The following is a 20,523-nucleotide window of genomic DNA, read 5'->3' as shown; positions in this document are numbered from 1 at the left end:
TTAAGTTAAGACACAGGCTTCTTGGCAGAAATACATGTAAATTTTACTCTCACAGTATTAAGTGGTGCCCAATATAAATCTTAGCTTGATTGAAACCAAGCAGATGCCTCAGTTGATTGTGCTATGGGAAGACCAAAGATTATGTGTATATGGAAATATACTTGGTCCTAGTCAGGAGCCATGCCAAATCACATGAAACAGACATTTTAGGAAGGCTCCTGCAATTTTGGGGGTACTTTATTTTATGGATTTAGCCCGAGACACTTCTGCAATATTAATCTAGCACTTTCATTTGGAAAAAAACTAAAATATAAACCAGAGTGGCTTGCAAAATTCAAGTGACCTTCACTTGGTGGTTTATGTTAGCACCAGATACTGTTAATAAAACCGACCATTTTACAGGAAGAGTAGGGTATGTATGTTTCCAAAGGACTGGCCCTGTTTCCCCAGCTGAGGCTGTCATCCCAGCCCTTAATTAGATGGAGCAGTAGCTTCAGAGTGAATTGAGGATCTCACTCCACACATGCGTTGACTGTGCTTTCTTTCAGTGTTCCCACTTCCTGCCAACCCTGGAAAGAAGGAGAGATATTGTGTCTTATTCTTGGATCCTGCCCACAGTAGTGATCTATAACTGTCTTGAAATTAAAGTGGAAAAAGAAAACAAAAGCACTTGAAATAAATGTGAATAAAGACAGAGAAACACATTGTATTTTACAATTAGAATGCTCACTTGCTCTAGCTGGAGCAGTCATTCAATTAGGAAACATACCCTTTTATAGTGCATCTCAGGGGATCTCTACAGCAGATTTTTTTAAAGTGGAATTCCACTTTGGACGAAAGCATTTACGTACACAGAAACTATTCCTTACCTCATACCCCACCCCTGATCTCTATCAAGTACCTTCATCAGGACAACAGTGAGATTAAGCTTTTGCAACAGCACAAAATGAAACTAAGGATGGGCACTTATCTGCATAGACGTACAGTCCTGCTGTGAATCTTAACACTGTTTGTGTCCTTTTTCATATGTAGCACTGTTCTGGGTAAATAGTAAGTAGTCACCTGTTAACTGATTGATTATATGTGAGACTACATTTTGTACAATTTCAGCTCACTTTTGCAATTTTAAAATACATTGTATTTAATGTGAATAATGACTTGGCAACAATGTCTTTGAAGTTTACAAAAGATTTACTTGCTTTATTAGGTGGCATCGGGTAGCAATCAGCGTGGAGAAGAAAACTGTGACAATGATTGTTGATTGTAAAAAGAAAACCACCAAACCACTTGATAGAAGTGAGACGGCAATCGTAGACACCAATGGAATCACAGTTTTTGGAACAAGGATTTTGGATGAAGAAGTTTTTGAGGTAAAAATAAATCAATCTTTATTTTATGCTGAATATTGGTAAATCAAATGAATTGCGTTTAAAACAGTAACAATTAATACATGCTATAAAGCAAAGATGAAAACTCTGAAGAGTGACCTACTTTTTTCCCCATGTGTGTGTAGCGGTGATGTTGTCTATTGTTCAGTAGGAGAATGAGCAGACAACGGTGGCTGTAACACCTGGGAAACATTTACAGAGATTGGCTGATTTGAACACAGGCACCTATTCTGCTGGGAAAGGCAAAAGGCTTTTTACTTTTAGTACTTTGCATTATTTTATTTGGAGAAAAGAACATTTTCTTCATTTCCTACTCTGGGAGATGAATTTGAAGTAGTGTACAAGTCAGATATTCTGCCTTTCTCAGTTCTCTGTGAATGTTTCCAAGGTAAAATAGAGATCATAGTGCAAATGATGAACTTAAAGTTTTAAAATCATTTTCTAAATGATGTGAAGGTCATGTAAAAAGCTTCCATCCAATTATAATTCACCTATTGTGATAATCACTTTCTTTCTTTTAATCCTTCAATCATTGGACTTTAATTTTCATCTGGTCAGTTATTAACAGAACAAAACAGATTTGAGTCCTGACTCCATAAAGAGATTTACTCCTGAGATATTATTCTTTATTTTGATAATTGTTTTTATACAAATTCTGAGTAACTTATTTTTCAAGGTGTAACAAAGTGAAGCTGTGTAATATATCACAGAATAATAGACATATTTTATATGGAAGACTTACTATATTTTGTTGATATGTGAATACACTCATGAACACACACATGTGTACCATTGCATCCACACAGTATGAATTTTCATAAAAAGAACAGTGTAAATTCAGAGTGTCAGTAGAATAATTACATTCTTATATACATAACCTATGTTATAGTTTAAATATAATTAACATTCAGATTATTTTTTTGGATTCTATGTGTTCCTGATTTTCTCTACTAATGTCTACTGAGGTGTTTGACTCTAAACAAAATATCTTAACATGTTATATTACACTAAATTAAATGATAAACTGACTCAGCCAATATATAATAATATTCTCTCAGAAAAAAGTGCACTTTCATGAAATAATTGCACACAAATAACAATAAGCAAATATTCATTAGATGGATGAATAGTGTAAACAAATTAACTTAATTTCAAGTCTTGCAAAGTTCTATTTTAAAGTGAAACTACTTGTGAGCATTAGTTTCACAGGCTAAATTTATTTCTGTAACACACACAACCTTACTCTCCAGGAACATAAATAGTACGGCAGAACTCTCTCAGTGGATGGTTTTGTTTCATATAGTATTTTAATCCATTGCTGTACATATTTATAGAGCCTGCAGAAGTTAAAAATGGAGATGAAAAGTAGATTTTATTTGTCATATATGATTAGGATATATACAGGGAAAATGCATAAAAGAAAAAATACAAATTAATTAATTCTCAAAATTTACTGGCCCTGAAATATAATATTTGATATATGTGCATGTTGATTAGATTTCTTTTTCATCCAGTTTTACAGCACTGAGACTTCTATTTTTACCTGAATTTACTACTATGTTAATACAATTTAATTTTTTATTTTTACTCCTCCCATCCCCCAAGACTATACTACACCTTCCTATATAGTGCACTAATGCTCACTGGGGTCCAGTTTAGAGTTTTTGAAGTGTGGTTTCAGGCTACCACAGTAAATTCTTTTTTCAAAATAAGTAATTGAACCTAATGTCACATATTTAAAGATACGTAATAAAAGCCTCTGTGTTTCATAGGCTGATTATAGCACCAATTCCTAGAAATACTTAAAAGTGATTTCTTTAAAATATATCCATATGTTTTCAGATACTCCTAACAAAATACCTCTGGCCAAGAGGCTTCTAGTAAATTACAAATACAGAAGTACTGGAAGCAAAAATTGTTATTTTCTTTAATTCTTAACTTTCTAATACCATAAATCACATTATTAATTCTGGAGTACATCCAGCTGGTAAGTTGGAAAAAATACTAAGCCATTAAGAAAACTAATCTTTAGAAAACTCATTAATGAACCTTAGGGAGTATGACAATGAGTAGCAAAATTAAGTCATTGTGCTGCTTTGCATCTTGGAGTTCCATGAAACCCTATGGAGCTTTAAATAGAACACTTATTTAATATGAAGTGTAATTAGCTTTGAAAAAAATAAATGAATGCAGAATTTTTACTATCACGTTTATCTTATACTGTCTTTGACCCATTAATAGAGAAACTATTTTTTTTATTTAATAATATATTGAGGAGACTTTATAACAAGAATCTCTGAATTATATGAAAGGTTGTAATTATCTAATTCACATATCTAAACAGACATCATATATAAAACTCAAGTATTATTATCTAAGTTGTATTATTTTATGGGTATATAAAATTTCAAAAACAATTTTGTCTTTCCTATATGTAAAAAAATATGAGGAAAATAAATAATTTAAGTACACAGATTTTTAGATCAGAATAAAATTTTCTAACAACTTTTTTTGTGAAATTAATTAATCATATCTGAATATGATGTTAATGTATCTATCCTTAAAAATTCACTCAAATAATTTCCTTTTCATTTTGGTTTTCTATATGTTACCTATCTAGATATTTAAATTTTTACAATTGAATGTGTGGAAATTAAACTAAAAATGACAGGAGATGGAAATGGTACCATGTATACTTTATTTTAGTATTTGATAATGGTTGTAATAGTGGATTTTTTATTGGTGAAGATGAGGGAAAAAAAACACACCAGTGATTCCTTATTCTGAAAACTGGAAATGTCGCTTCTTTGGAAATAGTGTTTCTCAAATTTAAATACAATTTGTTTAGTGCATGTAATTTCATTTATGTACTACCATACATAGATGGAATGGGGCTATTATGACAAAAATGGTAAACATGACCATATATGATTTCAATCTGAAGATTTTTAAGATTTCAACATTAAGCAGATAAAACACAACTGAAAATATTTTTTAAAGTATGAAAAATTAGCTTATGTGAAAATACCAAAATGAATATAGAGACTCATAATTAAGATTATATGATTTCAGCATAGCAAAGTAAATACAAGAATTGATTCTGGAATAAGAAAAATCTAACTTTGAATCCTAGCATCTAGTTGAATCATGCTTCTCTGTGTAATTACTCTATGTTAGTTATAATTTCTCATTTTTTAACTGAGGATAGTAATGTAATTTCCTTAATAAGTATTTATAAAAATAACTTCATGTACATTAAATACTTAAAATATTAGTATTAATTATATGTATGTATATATGGTAATATGTGTCAATTTAATTCTACATTAATATGTAGTTTTTAAAATTATTATAACTTTTCTTTTATGTCATCTTACAACTTTGACATATCAAATATTCCTACATATTTTTTATATGAATGAGCAAAAGTTACCCATATATCAGTCAAAAGTCCTAATCGTCTTTTTTCTTGTAAATGAAATACTCTTTTCCTGAGCTATACTGCTTTTTCACAGGGTACCTTGTGGGGAATTTGCCCTCTCTAGGTAGAGGTAGCACCTGAGTATGGGTTTTAGTGAATGGAACATGATCTGAGTGGATGACTACTTTCATGCAGGTACAAAATATCCACCTAACCCTAATTAACAACCTTGGTGTCTTCTAGCTTGATAATACACTTCAAAGATGTAAGGCAAAGCTAAATTTGAAGAAGAACCACATTATCTATATTCATTAGCAATAAAATTACTTTTTGGAATCCTTTAATTTAAGAAAATTTCTTTAGTAAATATTAACTTGTAGCCATTAGAACTCAATTTTCAAAGCATTGTTATTTCAATTTTTTTTCTTTTTTAATGTATAAAAGCAGTTTACTGGAAGTCTTTTATATGTTTAACAATGATCTGTCTTTGGGCAAATTATTTCTTTTTAAGCAGTAAGGAGAATATGCTCATGATTTGTGTGGAAAAGTTTGTTGATGGAATTTTCAATTTTTTCAAACTTCTTAGGGAAGAATTTTGCATTCAATTTTCTTTGAAGAAATCACTGAATAATAATTTGTAAAAGCTATGACGTTCCAGTAATTCTATAAGTCCTACTAATTTACTTTAAAGTAATAATCATCTCAAATATTCCATTAGGAATTTGATTACTGCTTTGTGGTGTCCATGTATATGTGATATACCACATATATTTTCCAATGAACATGCATTAAATAAAAAAACTGGATGTTAGCAGACATGTTTTACCTAAGAAACAATGTAATAGGGTGGAGGCAGCCTTCCCATTTATCCACCTTTCCCATTTAGTTCATGCCCCTTGAGATTTTTTTTCTATTTATTGAGGTATCATTGAAATACAATGAACTGTAAATATGAAAAGTGTATTATTTGGTCAGTTGTGACGTATGTGTACAACTCTGAAACCATTATCATAATCAAGAAAATAAACATGGCCATCACACCAAAAAGTTTCCTCATGCACTTTTATAATCCATCTCCTTCTACACTAACCTGGGACATTCACTAATTTGCTTTTTATTACTCTAGCTTTTTTATTTTTTCTAGAATTTTTGTAAGTGGAATCATACTGAGTATACACTCTTTATCTTAGCTTTTTTTCACTCAGCATAATGTTTTGAAACTTACCCATGTCTTCATATGTATCATTATTTTGCCTTTTTAAATTTCTAAGTAGTATTCCAATGTGTGAATAAATCACAATTTGTTCATTCATTCAATCCACTAATGGACATTTGGATTGTTTCCAGATTTAGGCTGCATCATATAAAGCTGCTAGGAACATTCATGTATAAATTTTGTATGGGCATTTATTATTGTTTCTCTTAGTTAAATACCTAGACATGGAATGTCTGGGCCATTTGATAGGTGCACGTTTTAACTTGTTTCAAAGTGGCATTAATCATCTTACACTCTCTCCTGCAGCTACTGAGAGTTCCAGTTGCTCTGCATCCTTGCTAACTCTTGATAGACTTAGTCTGAAATTTTAGCCACTCTAAGTGGTTGTACAGTAGTATTTCATTGTTGTTTTAACTTACTTGATGGTGCAATCATTTTTGAGGTGTGTATTGGCCATTTATACATCTTCTTTTTTGTCTTTTGCCCATTTAAAACAACCAGCTGCTATATTGTGATTTTAGAGTTTTAAGTGTCCTTTATATATCCTCATACACTTCGCCTTAGAGATATGAGCAAGGGGTTTTTCCCAGCATGTGTCTTGCTTTTTTATTTTCTTAATAGTATATTTCCAAGTGTGAATGCTTTTCATTTTGATAAAGTTCAATTTATCGTTTTGTTATGTTTTACGCTTGTTTTGCTTTAAGAAACCTTTATCTACACCAAGATCACAAAGATTTTCTCCTGCTGTTAGAAATGGACTTTCAGGTTTTACATATAGGTTATGCTCCATTTTGAGTTCATATTTGTGTATGGTATGAGGAGAAGTCCAACACTGATTGCTTTTATGTAAGGATATCCATTTCATCCAGCATACTATATCAAAAAACTGTGCTTTGGATTGCTGTGGCTTCTATATCTGAAATCAGTTGGCTATATGAGTAGATCTATTACTAAACTCTCTATTACCTTATTCTGTTGATTTGTTTGTTGATCTTTTCACTAATACCAAACCATCTTTATTACTGTAGCTTTATAGAAAGTTTTGAAGTCAGGTGGGGTAACGGCTCCTTTTTTTCTTTGTAAACTTTGCTTTAGTTATTTTAGGTCATTTGTGTCTATAAAAATTTTGTAAAAAGTTTGTTAATTTCTAAAATAAAATTGAGGTTTTAATTGAGAATGCATTTAAGCTTTAGAACAAAATGAAGAGAATTGATATTTTAACAAACATTGAATTTTCCACTTTCTGAATATGGTGCCAAAGTTTTCTTTTTGACAAGTTTTTAAAACATATTTAATTTCTTTCCTAGACATAGGTTAATACAGTTTTTCTATTTTTTCTTACAGCAATCTTGGAAAGTTTTAGATTAAAGGAAAGTTTTTAGTTCAATTAAGTGATTGAATTGTTGGCAAAAAGTTGTTTGTAGTATTTTCTTCTCTATTTTTTAAATGCCTATAAGATTTCTGGTAGTAACTGTTTTTTCTTCCTGACACTAGTGATTTGGATTCTCTTTTTTGGCCTAGATCAATCAGTAGAAGTAGGTGCTTGAAAACTTTGTTGATATTTTCAATCAATCAGATCTGGCTCTGTTCATTAGGTCTCTTTTTTTTGTTTTTTTTTTTTGTTTTTTTTTTTTGAGAGGGCATCTCTCATATTTATTGATCAAATGGTTGTTAACAACAATAAAATTCTGTATAGGGGAGTCAATGCTCAATGAACAATCATTAATCCACCCCAAGCCTAATTCTCATCAGTCTCCAATTTTCTGAAGCATAACGAACAAGTTCTTACACGGTGAACAAGTTCTTACATAGTGAATAAGTTCTTACATGGTGAACAGTGCAAGGGCAGTCACCACAGAAACTTTTGGTTTTGATCATGCATCATGAACTATAAACAATCAGGTCAAATATGAATATTCTTTGGTTTTTATACTTGATTTATATGTGGATCCCACATTTCTCCCTTTATTATTATTATTATTACTTTTTTTAAAAAATAAAATGCTGAGGTGGTAGGTAGATGCAAGATAAAGGTAGAAAACATAGTTTAGTGTTGTAAGAGAGCAAATGTAGATGATCAGGTGTGTGCCTGTAGACTATGTGTTAATCTAAGCTAGACAAGGGCAATAAAACATCCACAGATGCAGAGGATTTCTCTCAGAACGGGGGGGGGGGGGTGAGGTTCTAAGCCTCACCTCTGTTGATCCCCAATTTCTCACGTGAAGGCCCCCCTGTGACTGTGCCTGTCTTAGGTTGTTCCTCCCTTGAGGAATCTTTCCTGTCTCTGGCTAACCAGTCATCTTCTGGGGCCATACAGGGAAATGTAAAGTCGGTAAGTGAGAGAGAGGCCATATTGTTTGAAAAGGTTAGCTTTTTACTTCTTTGCAGATTTATGCCCTGTGGCTTCTATGCCCAGCATTTGTCTTGAGGTATCTTTACCACTTGGAGGAATTATGATACTCGGTAAATTCGATATGAGGCACGAATTCTATTTAAGAGTTGTAATTAGGAAGGAAGAAGAAAAGCTATAGAAGTAGCATGCGGAAGAAAACATGGGAAGATTGATTATTTCTTTGACATATCTTCTTGTAGGGTAACATAAGCATGTATAGGTTTTAAACTACTAACTAAATTGCATACACACATTAACATAATAGGAATACAGTTACATAACCAAAGCAGATCTATAATTACCAGCCATCTCCAGTGAAACCAAGAAAACCAGTTAGGCATACTAGCCATTTGTGAAAATTTATCTATGATATGATGGATATTGTCCAACTGTACTTGAACAGTCTGAGAGAAATCAGACAAATTAAAGCAACCCATTTCTGGGATCTCTTCACATCCCATATGTTCTTTTAACCGTAGATAGTCTATAGTCATAAGATTTTGGAGTGCTACAACTTGCACCCCTCCCAACTCCTGGTTGAGTTCCAACAGTACAGATCCGGTCAAATTCATTGTCTCACTGTATGCACATGCCAGCCTGGACATCTCCCTCCTCATTCCAATAGTCAGTCCAGGAAACAGTGGGGTGTATGCAGCCACAACCGCAGCATCGTCCGGATCCCTGTGGAGGCTTTTTGATGATCATCCCCTGGCACGAGTCCTCCAGAGAGTGCTGATGCCAGAAGCTCCTCCTCATATCGTATCTTAGTTCATTTTCTGGGTAGCCAAGCTAGGCCTTGATCTTCTGCATAGAAACAAACAGACCCTTTGCCCACACTTTGACATGCCCTCTATACCACTGTGCAGAACTCATTGGAGGTCAGCACACAGGAACTGCTTTTTTTATTTTTTTATTTTTATTTTATTAAGAGAAAGGAATATTATCAGAAAAGAAAACCTCCATAGCTGATCATCTGACACCCTTTAAGTGATCAAAATTAAGGATATTTAAAGCATGCATTAATCATTGATTTACAGTTAGTTTTATCCTATCAGGGAGTAATCCCTCTTTTCTTTTTTTTTTTATTATTGATCTACACTTACATGAAGAATATTATGTTTACTAGGCTCTCCCCTATACCAGGACCCCCCCACAAACCCCTTTACAGTCACTGTCCATCATCATCACAAAATGTTGTAGAATCACTACTTGTTTTCTGTGTCGTACAGCCCTCCCCTTTTTCCCACCCCCCATTATGCATGCTAATCTTAATACCCCCTTCTTCTTCCCCCCCTTTATCCCTCCCTACCCACCCATCCTCCTCAGTCCCTTTCCCTTTGGTACCTGTTAGTCCATTCTTGGGTTCTGTGATTCCACTGCTGTTTTGTTCCTTCAGTTTTTCCTTTTTTCTTATTCTCCACAGATGAGTGAAATAATTTGGTATTTCTCTTTCTCTGCTTGGCTTATTTCACAGAGCATAATACCGTCCAGCTCCATCCATGTTGCTGCAAATGGTAGGATTTGCCCTCTTCTTATGACTGAGTAGTATTCCATTGTGTATATGTACCACATCTTCTTTATCCATTCATCTATCGATGGACATTTAGGTTGCTTCCAATTCTTGGCTATTGTAAATAGTGCTGCGATAAACATAGGGGTACATCTGTCTTTCTCAAACTTGATTGCTGCATTCTTAGGGTAAATTCCTAGGAGTGGAATTCCTGGGTCAAATGGTAAGTCAGTTTTGAGCAATTTGATGAACCTCCATACTGCTTTCCACAATGGTTGAACTAATTTACATTCCCACCAGCAGTGTAGGAGGGTTCCCCTTTCTCCACAGCCTCGCCAACATTTGTTGTTGTTTGTCTTTTGGATTGCAGCCATCCTTACTGGTGTGATGTGATACCTCACTGTAGTTTTAATTTGCATTTCTCTGATAATTAGCGATGTGGAGCATCTTTTCATGTGTCCATTGGCCATCTGTATTTCTTTTTTGGAGAACTGTCTGTTCAGTTCCTCTCCCATTTTTTAATTGGGTTATTTCCTTTTTGTTTGTTAAGGTGGGTGAGCTCTTTATATATTTTGGACGTCAAGCCTTTATCGGATCTGTCATTTACAAATATATTCTCCTATACTGTAGGGTTCCTTTATGTTCTATTGATGGTGTCTTTTGCTGTACAGAAGCTTTTCAGCTTGATATAGTCCCACTTGTTCATTTTTGCTGTTGTTTTCCTTGCCTGGGAAGATATGTTCAAGAAGAGGTCACTCATGTTTATGTCTAACAGTTTTTTGCCTATGTGTTTTTCTAAGAGTTTAAAGGTTTCATGACTTACATTCAGGTCTTTGATCCATTTTGGGTTTGCTTTTGTATATGGGGTTAGACAATGGTCCAGTTTCATTCTCCTACATGTAGCTGTCCAGTTTTGCCAGCACCATCTGTTGAAGAGACTGTGATTTCGCCATTGTATATCCATGGCTCCTTTATCAAATATTAGTTGACCATATATGTTTGGATTAATGTCTGGAGTCTCTAATCTGTTCCACTGGTCTGTGGCTCTGTTCTTGTGCCAGTACCAAATTTTCTTGATTACTATGGCTTTATAGTAGAGCTTGAAGTTGGGGAGTGAGATCCCCCCTACTTTATTCTTCTTTCTCAGGGTTGCTTTGGCTATTCGGGGTCTTTGGTGTTTCCATATGAATTTTGGAATTATTGGTTCCAATTATTGAAGAATCTTGCTGGGAGATTGATAAGGATTGCACCAAATCTGTATATTGCTTTGGGCAGGATGGCCATTTTGACGATATTAATTCTTCCTAGCCACGAGCATGGGATGACTTTCCATTTGTTATTGTCCCCTTTAATTTCTCTTGAGAGTGACTTGTAGTTTCCAGAGTATAAGTCTTTCACTTCTTTGGTTAGGTTTATTCCTAGGTATTTTATTCTTTTTGATGCAATTGTGAATGGAGTAGTTTTCCTGATTTCTCTTTCTGTTCGTTCATTGTTAGTGTATAGTAAAGCCACAGATTTCTGTGTGTTAATTTTTATCCTGCAACTTTGCTGTATTCCGATATCAGTTCTAGTAGTTTTGGGGTGGAAACTTTAGGGTTTTTTATGTACAATATCATGTGATCTGCAAATAGTGACAGTTTAACTGCTTCTTTACCAATCTGGATTCCTTGTATTTCTTTGTTTTGTCTGATTGCCGTGGCTAGGACCTCCAGTACTATGTTAAATAACAGTGGGGAGAGTGGGCATCCCTGTCTTGTTCCCTATCTTAGAGGAAAAGCTTTCAGCTTCTCACTGTTCAGTATGATGTTGGCTGTGGATTTATCATATATGGCCTTTATTATATTGAGGTACTTGCCGTCTGTACCCATTTTGCTGAGAGTTTTTATCATGAATGGATGTTGAATTTTGTCAAATTATTTTTCAGCATCTATGGAGATGATCATGTGGTTTCTGTCTTTCTTTTTGTTGATGTGGTGGATGATGTTTATGGATTTTCGAATGTTGTACCATCCTTGCATCCGTGGGATGAATCCCACTTAGTCATGGTGTATGATCCTTTTGATGTATTTTTGACTTCAGTTTGCTAATATTTTTTTGAGTATTTCTGCATCTACATTCATCAGGGATATTGGTTTGTAATTTTCTATTTTGGTGGGATCTTTGCCTGGTTTTGGTATTAGGGTGATGTTGGCTTCATAGAATGAGTTTGGGAGTATTCCCTCTTCTTCTATTTTTTGGAAAACTTTAAGGAGAATGGGTATTATGTGTTCCCTGTATGTCTGATAAAATTCTGAGGTGAATCCACCTGGCCCTGGGGTTTTGTTCTTTGGTAGTGTTTTGATTACCGCTTCAATTTCATTGCTGGTAATTGGTCTGTTTAGATTTTCTGTTTCTTTCTGGGTCAGTTTGGAAGGTTGTATTTTTCTAGGAAGTTGTCCATTTCTCCTAGGTTTCCCAGCTTGTTAGCATATAGGTTTTCATAGTACTCTCTAATAATTCTTTGTATTTCTGTGGGGTCCGTCGTGATTTTTCCTTTCTCGTTTCTGATACTGTTGATTTGTGCTGACTCTCTTTTCCTCTTAATAAGTCTGGCTAGAGGCTTTTCTATTTTGTTTATTTTCTCGAAGATCCAGCTGTTGGTTTCATTGATTTTTGCTATAGTTTTATTCTTCTCAATTTTATTTATTTCTTCTCTGATCTTTATTATGTCCCTCCTTCTGCTGACCTTAGGCCTCATTTGTTCTTCTTTTTCCAATTTTGATAATTGTGACATTAGATCATTCATTTGGGATTGTTCTTCCTCCTTTAAATATGCCTGGATTGCTATATACTTTCCTCTTAAGACTGCTTTTGCTGTATCCCACAGTAGTTGGGGCTTTGTGTTGTTGTTGTCGTTTGTTTCCATATATTGCTGGATCTATATTTTGATTTGGTCATTGATCCATTGATTATTTAGGAGCGTGTTGTTAAGCCTCCATGTGTTTGTGAGCCTTTTTGCTTTCTTCGTACAGTTTATTTCTAGTTTTATGCCTTTGTGGTCTGAAAAGTTAGTTGGTAGGATTTCAATCTTTTGGAATTTACTGAGGCTCTTTTTGTGGCCTAGTATGTGGTCTATTCTGAAGAATGTTCCATGTGCACTTGAGAAGAATGTGTATCCTGTTGCTTTTGGATATAGAGTTCTGTAGATGTCTATGAGGTCCATCTGTTCTAGTGTTTTCAGTGCCTCTGTGTCCTTACTTATTTTCTGTCTGGTGGATCTGTCCTTTGGAGTGAGTGGTGTGTTGAAGTCTCCCAGAATGAATGCATTGCATTCTATTTCCTTCTTTACTTCTGTTAGTATTTGTTTCAGATATGTTGGTGTTCCTGTATTGGGTGCATATATATTTATAATGGTTATATCCTCTTGTTGGACTGAGCCCTTTATCATTATGTAATGTCCTTCTTTATCTTTTGTTACTTTCTTTATTTTGAAGTCTGTTTTGTTTTCTGTTTTGTCTGATACTAGAATTGCAATAACTGCTTTTTTCTCTCTGTTGTTTGCATGAAATATCTTTTTCCATCCCTTGACTTTAAGTCGGTGCATGTCTTTGGGTTTTAGGTGAGTCTCTTGTAAGCAGCATATGGATGGATCTTGCTTTTTTATCCATTCTATTACTCTGTGTCTTTTGATTGGTGCATTCAGTCCATTTACATTTAGGGTAATTATTGAAAGGTATGTACTTATTGCCATTGCAGGCTTTAAGTTTCTGGTTACCAAAGGTTCAGGGTTAGCTTCTTTACTATCTTACTGTCTAACTTAACTCGCTTGTTGAGCTATTATAAACATCGTCTGACTATTCTTTATTTCTCTCCTTTCTTATTCCTCCTCCTCCCTTCTTCGTATGTTGGGTGTTTTGTTCTGTGCTCTTTTTAAGAGTGCTTCCATCTAGAGCAGTCCCTGTAGGATGCCCTGTAGAGGTGGTTTGTGGAAGGCAAATTCCCTCAACTTTTGCTTGTCTCGGAATTGTTTCATCCCTCCTTCATATTTAAATGATAATCGTGCTGGATACAGTAGTCTTTTTCGAGGCCCTTCTGTTTCATTGCATTAAGTATATCATGCCCTTCTCTTCTGCCCTGTAGGGTTTCTGTTGAGAAGTCTGATGATAGCCTGATGGGTTTTCCTTTGTAGGTAACCTTTTTTTCTTTCTGGCTGCCTTTAATACTTTGTCCTTGTCTTTGATATTTTCGATTTTAATTATTATGTGTCTTGGTGTTGCCCTCCTTGGATCCCTTGTCATGGGAGTTCTGTGTACCTCTGTGGTGTGAGAGACCATTTCCTCCCCTAGTTTAGGGAAGTTTTCAGCAATTATTTCTTCAAAGACACTTTCTATCCCTTTTTCTCTCTCTTCTTCTTCTGGTACCCCTATAATGCAGATATTGTTCCATTTCATAATGCAGATATTGTTCTGTTTCGATTGTTCACTCAGCTCTCTTAGAATTCTTTCATTCCTGGAGATCCTTTTATCTCTCTCTGCGTCAGCTTCTCTGTGTTCCTGTTCTCTGTTTTCTAGTCCATTAATGGTCTCTTGCATTGCATCCATTCTGTTTTGAAGTCCTTCCAGAGCTTGTTTTATTTCTGTATTCTCCTTCCTTAGTTCTTGCATATTTCTCTGCAAGTCCATCAGGATGGTTATGACTTTTGTTTTGAATTCTTTTTCAGGAAGACTGGTTAAATCTATCTCCCCAGGTTCCTTCTCAGAGGAAGATGTAGCAGATGCCAAAGCTGTCTGGGTTAGTCTTGTCTGGATCATATTTTTTTGCCTTTTCATGTTGATAGGTGCTTTTGACTATCAGCTGGGGGTAGGCCAAGCTTTCCACTTGCTACTGGCCTTTCTCTACTGGGACCACTGTGACCCCTAGTGGCTTGTGTTGGGTAATTGCGTGTAGACTGTGTCTTTGTGTCTTGCCCCGCCGGTATGGAAGAAGCTCCCTTTCTGAGGGCAGGGCCTGCCTTAGGCTGCTTCTCTGCTTTCGCAGTGCCCAGAGGGGTAATGGACGGGTGGCTGTTTGGCTGTTTACCTCCGTGAGGGGTCTCAGAGCTCTTGCCCATGGGGTTAGTGCTCCTGGTTTTCCCTGTAATTTCTAGCTGCTGCAGTGTGAGCTGTGCTGTTTCCGTCCAGCTGTTTCATCCCTGTACCTTTAAGACTTTCAAAAAGCACTCGCTTTTCTTTGTCACAGGGGCATCAGCTTTGGGAACTGCTCACCGGTCCTGCTGCCCTGTTTCCCTAGTATCCAGAACTCCACGCATGCAGTGTCTGTGCTCTGGTGTGGGTGGCTAGGTCTGGGTGTTTAGCAGTCCTGGGCTCCCTCTCCCTCCCGCCGGAGCTTGGGGGATGCATGCTCGAGTCCCGCTGGGCATGCTTGAGTCCCGCCGGGCCGGAGCTTGTATCTTACCCCTTTTACCAGGCGCTGGGCTCTCACACGTGTGGATGTAGTCTGGCTGTTGTCCTGTGTCTTCTGGTCTCTCTTTTAGGATTAGTTGTATTTGTTGTATTTTCAAAAATATATATGTTTTTGGGAGGAGATTCTCACTGTCCTACTCACGCCTCCATGTTGGCTCCCTCATTAGGTCTCTTAATTGACCTCTTTCCTACTTCATTATTATTTTCTATCTATCTGAAATTTGGAAAAAGAAAACCCTTTTTCTAGCCTCTCAATGTGGAAGGATGTTGTTTTCAGACCCATTTTTTTTCCCAGTATAAACATTTAAAGCTATACATTTCTCTCTAAAAGCTATTTTAATTGCATCTCACAAATTTGTCATGTAAGTTTTTATGCTTATTCAGTTAAAGTATTTTCTAATTTTCACTTATATTTCATTTTTGACCCATGAATTATGTACAGGTATATTATATTGTTTACTCTCAGATACTGAAATTGTTTTTAGATAGCTTATTATTATTGATGTCTTGAATTCTGTAGTCATCTAAAAATAATCTTTGTATGATCTTATTATATCTAGATTTATTGACAGTTGTTTTATGGCCCAGCATATAATCTATCTTGGTGAATATAGCACATGCCCTTTAAAGAAAATACACTGTGAAATTGTTGGATTGAGTGTTTTATATTTATAATAGCTGTTTTAAAGTCTCTTTGTGAGAGTTTCAAAATCTGAGTTATCTCAGAGTTATATTGGTATTTTATCTTTTAAAAATTATTCACTAATACACTGTTTTTTAGAGAAGTTTTAGGTTCACAACATAATTGAACAGAAAATATATAATTTACATATGCCCTTGAGCACACACACACACACACACACACACACACACACAGAGCTTCCCCACTATCAACATCCCCACCATACTGTTACATCTGTTACAATGGATGAACCTACATTGACACATAAGTATCAGCAAAGTCCATAGTTTATGTCAGAATTCACTACTAGTGGAGCAAGTTCTGTGTGTTTTGATATAATGAAATGTATTCACCAAGTCAGGATTTTATGAAATTATGTCAAGCCCAAATAATCCTCTGTATTCAACCTATTCATCCCTTCCTATCCCCTAAACCCTGGCAACCACTAATCTTTTTACAGTCTTCATAGTTTTGCCTCTTCCAGGATGTCATGTAGCTGGAATCACAGAGTTTATAGTTTTCCGATTGACTTCTTTCACTTCATAATAGGCATTTATGTTTCTTCCATGTCCTTTATGGTGTGAATAGCTTGTTTCTTTTTAGTGCTGAATAATATTCCATTGTCTGAGTGTAACATTATTTAACCATTCATCTACTGAAGGTCATCTTGGTTCTTTCCAAGTTTTGGTAACTATGAATAAAGTTGCCTTTAACATCTGTGTGTAGGTTTTTGTGTGGCATAAATTTTTAGCTTCTTTGGGCAAATAGCAAGAGACATGATCACCAGATCTTATGGCATGAATATGTTTAGTTTTGCAAGAAATTGCCAAACTAGGTATATAGCAGTATCGCATTGCTGTTTTAATGTGCATTTTCCTGATAACTTTAAACATCTTTTCACATTCCTATTTACCATCTGTATGTCTTCTTTGGTGAGATTTCTGATAAAGTATTTTGTGCACTTTGTAATCAGGTTGTTCATTTTCTTATTGTTGTATTCTAAGAGTTGTTTGTTTATTTTGGATACAGGCCTTTATCAGATGTGTCTTTTGCAAATACATTCTTTCAGTCTGGCTTGTCTTCTCATTCTTATGACATTGTCACTCACAGAGCAGAAGTTTTTAATTTTAATGAAGTGCAGATTATGAATTATTTCTTTCAGGCATCATGCTTTTGATGTTCTATATAAAAAAATCACAGCTATACCCAAGTTCATCTAAGATTTCAACATAGGTCATCTGTGTTATCTTCTCAAAGTTTTATAGTTTTGCATTATACATTTAGATCAACAATCTGCTTTGAGCTAATTTTCTGAAGGATGTAAGGTTTGTGTTCAGATTCTTTTTTATTTTTTTTGTATGTCATGTCCAGTTTCCCAGCACCATTTATTGAAAAGATTATCTCTGATTCATTTTATTGCCTGAGTTCTTTGTCAAAGATCAGTTGACTATATTTATAAGAGTCTTTTTCTGAGCTTTCTTTACTGTTCCAATGATCTATTTGACTTTTCTTTCACCAATACCACACTGTCTTGATTACTGTAGCTTTATAATAAGTCTGGAAGTAAGGTAATGTCAGTCCTCTGACTTTATTTTACTCATTTAGTGTTGAGTTGGCTGTTCTGGGTCTTTTGCTTCTTGTTATAGACTTTAAAATAAGTTTGATAATATCCACCAAATACTTTCCTGTGATTTTGGCTGGGAGTGTTGAATCTATAGATCAAGTTGAACAAAACTGACATCATGCAAATATTGAGTCCTCCTATCCATGACCATTGAATATATCTCAATTGTTCAGTCTTTCTTTGATATCTTTCATCAACATTTTGTAGTTTTCCTCATATAGACCTTGTATGTATTTTGTTAGATTTAGCCCAAGTGTTTCATTTTTTAAAGTGCTAATGAAAATGGTATTATATTTTCAATTTTAAATTCATTTGTTCATTCCTGGTATATAGGAAAAATTTGGCTATTGTTTATTAACCTGTAGTCTGCAACCTTATATAATTATTTATTAGTTCTAGCAAGTTTTCGTGTGTTTTTTTTTTTGGTCTATTCTTTTGGATTTTTCGACATCATCTGTGAACAAAGACAGTTTTATTTCTTCCTTCCATATTTGTATCTTTCATTTCCTTTTCTTGTCTTATTGCATTAGCTAGGACTTCCAGTACAATGTTGAAAAGCAGTGGTGAGAGGGGACATCCTTGCCTTGTTCCTGATCTTAGTGGGAAAACTTCAAGTTTCACCAGTTAAGTATGATGTTAGCTTTAGGTTTTTTGTAGATGTTCTTTATCAAATTGAGAAAGTTTCCCTCATTCCTAGTTTTCTGAGAGTTTTTATTATGAAAATTTGTTGGATTATGCCAGATATCTTTTCTTCTTCTATTGTTATGATTATGTGATTTTTCTTTTTTATGATAATGATTGATTACATTAAATGATTTTCAAATGTTGAACTAGCCTTACATATGTGGGATAAATTCCACTTATGGTGTATAATTCTTTATATACATTCTTGGGTTTGATTTGGTAATATTTTGCCAAGGATTTCTGCATCTGTGTTCATAAGAGATACTAGTTTGTAATTTTCTTTTAATGTCTTTCTCTGGTTTTGGCATTAGAAAAAACTGTCCTTACAGACTGAATTAGGAAGTATTCCCTCTACTTTTATCATGTGAAAAAGAATGTAGATGTTTGGAATAATTTCTTCCACAAGTGTTTGCTCAAATTCACCAGTGAACCATTATGGAACCTTGTACTTTCTGTTTGGGGAAATTTTAAATTATTAATTAAATTTCTTTAATAGATATAACCCTATTCATATTATCTATTTCTTGTTTTACAAGATTTTGAAGATTGTGGCTTTTAAGCAATTGACTCATTGCATCTAGTTTATCTAATTTGTGAGTAGTGAGCTATTCATAATATTCCTTTATTACCTATTATTATTTTAATATCCATGGGATCTGTACTGGTGTCACATCCTTCATCTGTGATAGTAGTAATCTTTGTCTTCTCTCTCTTTTTCTTAGCATGGTTAGAGGCTTATAATTTTATTAATGTTTTCAAAGAACAAGCTTTTGATTTTGTTGATTTTTTCTGAATTTTTTGCTATTTTCAATTTTACTGATTCCTGCTTTCATTTTTATTATTTCTTTTCTTCTGCTTTCTTCGTTTTTAATATTCTTTTCTTTTTCTAGTTTTCTAAGGTGGAGGCTTAGATGATTGATTTTATGTTTTTCTTCTTTCCTAACATATGCATTCAATGCTATAAGTTTCTCTATGAGAACTGCTTTTGCCTCATCTTACATATTTTGATAAGTTTTTATTTTCATTTAGTTTAAAATATTTCAAAAAATTTTTGAGGTATCACCTGCGACTCATATGTTATTTAGAAGCATGTTATTTTTCTTTAAGTATTTTGAAACTTTCCAGACTTTTTTCTGTTATTATTGGTTTAATTCCATTATATTCTAAGAGCAGATATTGTATGAGTCTATTTTTCTTAATTTGCTGGGATGTGTTTTATGGCACAGAATGTGATCTCTCTTGGTGAATGTTCCAAATGAGCTTGAGAAGAATGTGTAACCTGCTGTTTTTGGATCAAGTGTGTATAGATGTTAATTACATCCAGCTGAAAGTTCTGTTCTGTTCAACTATATCATTATTAATTTTCTGCATGTAGTTGTCTATTTATGGTAGAAGGGTGTTAGTTCTCCAACTATAATAATGAATTAATGTATTTCATCTTGAAGTTATATCAGTTTTTGTGACATGTATTTTGATATTGTGCTGTTAACATACACATTAAGGATTGCTCTTTCTTCTTGGACAATTGACTTCTTCATCATTATTTAATATTCCTCTTTATCCCTAGTACTTGCTCTGAAAACTACTCTGTCTGAAATTAATATAGCTACCCTTACTTTCTTTTTTAAAATTGAAGTATAGTTGATACACAATCTCATATTGGTTTCAAGTATACAACCCAGTGGTTCAACAGTTACCCATATTATTAAATCCTCACCCCAACTGGAGTGCAGTTACTATCTGTCAGCATAGGAAGATATTGCAGAACATTGGCTGTATTCTCCATGGCGTACTACTATCCCCATGACCAGCTTTTATATGACTGGAAATCATTGTGTCCTTTTATCCCATTCACCACCCCCACCCACCCAACCCCCACCCCTCCCCCAAAGTAGCCACCAGTCATTTCTCAGTGTCTGTGAATCTACGGAAATTTTGTTCATTTTGTTTCATTTTGTTTTTAGATTCCACAAATATGTGAAACCATATGGTAATTGTCTTTCTTTGCCTGTCTTATTTCATTTAGCCTAATATGCTCTAGATCCATCCATGTTGTCAGAAATGGCAGGCTTTTTCTTTTTTTATGGCCAAATAATATTCCATTGTATATACATACAAAATCTTCTTTATCCATTCATCTATTTGTGGACAATTTGATCGCTTCC

The 20,523-nt window shown here is 34.5% G+C and overlaps 1 protein-coding gene across 3 annotated transcripts in view; it reads left to right on the top strand.

Moving 5' to 3' along the window:
* The window catches only part of COL11A1 (collagen type XI alpha 1 chain), a 214,931-nt gene that overhangs the window by 32,472 nt on the left and 161,936 nt on the right, over positions 1-20,523 (top strand). For all 3 annotated transcript variants that reach the window (XR_012130262.1, XM_036996455.2, XM_036996454.2), the window contains exon 4: positions 1,208-1,370. Coding sequence is in view for 2 of the 3 variants with exons in the window: in XM_036996455.2 (XP_036852350.2) it covers positions 1,208-1,370 (163 nt within the window). In the remaining variant the exon portion in view is untranslated. The remainder of the gene's footprint in view (positions 1-1,207; positions 1,371-20,523) is intronic.

The sequence above is a fragment of the Manis javanica genome, chromosome 4 (assembly GCF_040802235.1).
Source record: "Manis javanica isolate MJ-LG chromosome 4, MJ_LKY, whole genome shotgun sequence".
NCBI classification, from domain to species: domain Eukaryota; kingdom Metazoa; phylum Chordata; class Mammalia; order Pholidota; family Manidae; genus Manis; species Manis javanica.
The sequence above is the reverse complement of the archived record's forward strand: the minus strand, read 5'-3'. Positions and strand labels throughout refer to the sequence as shown.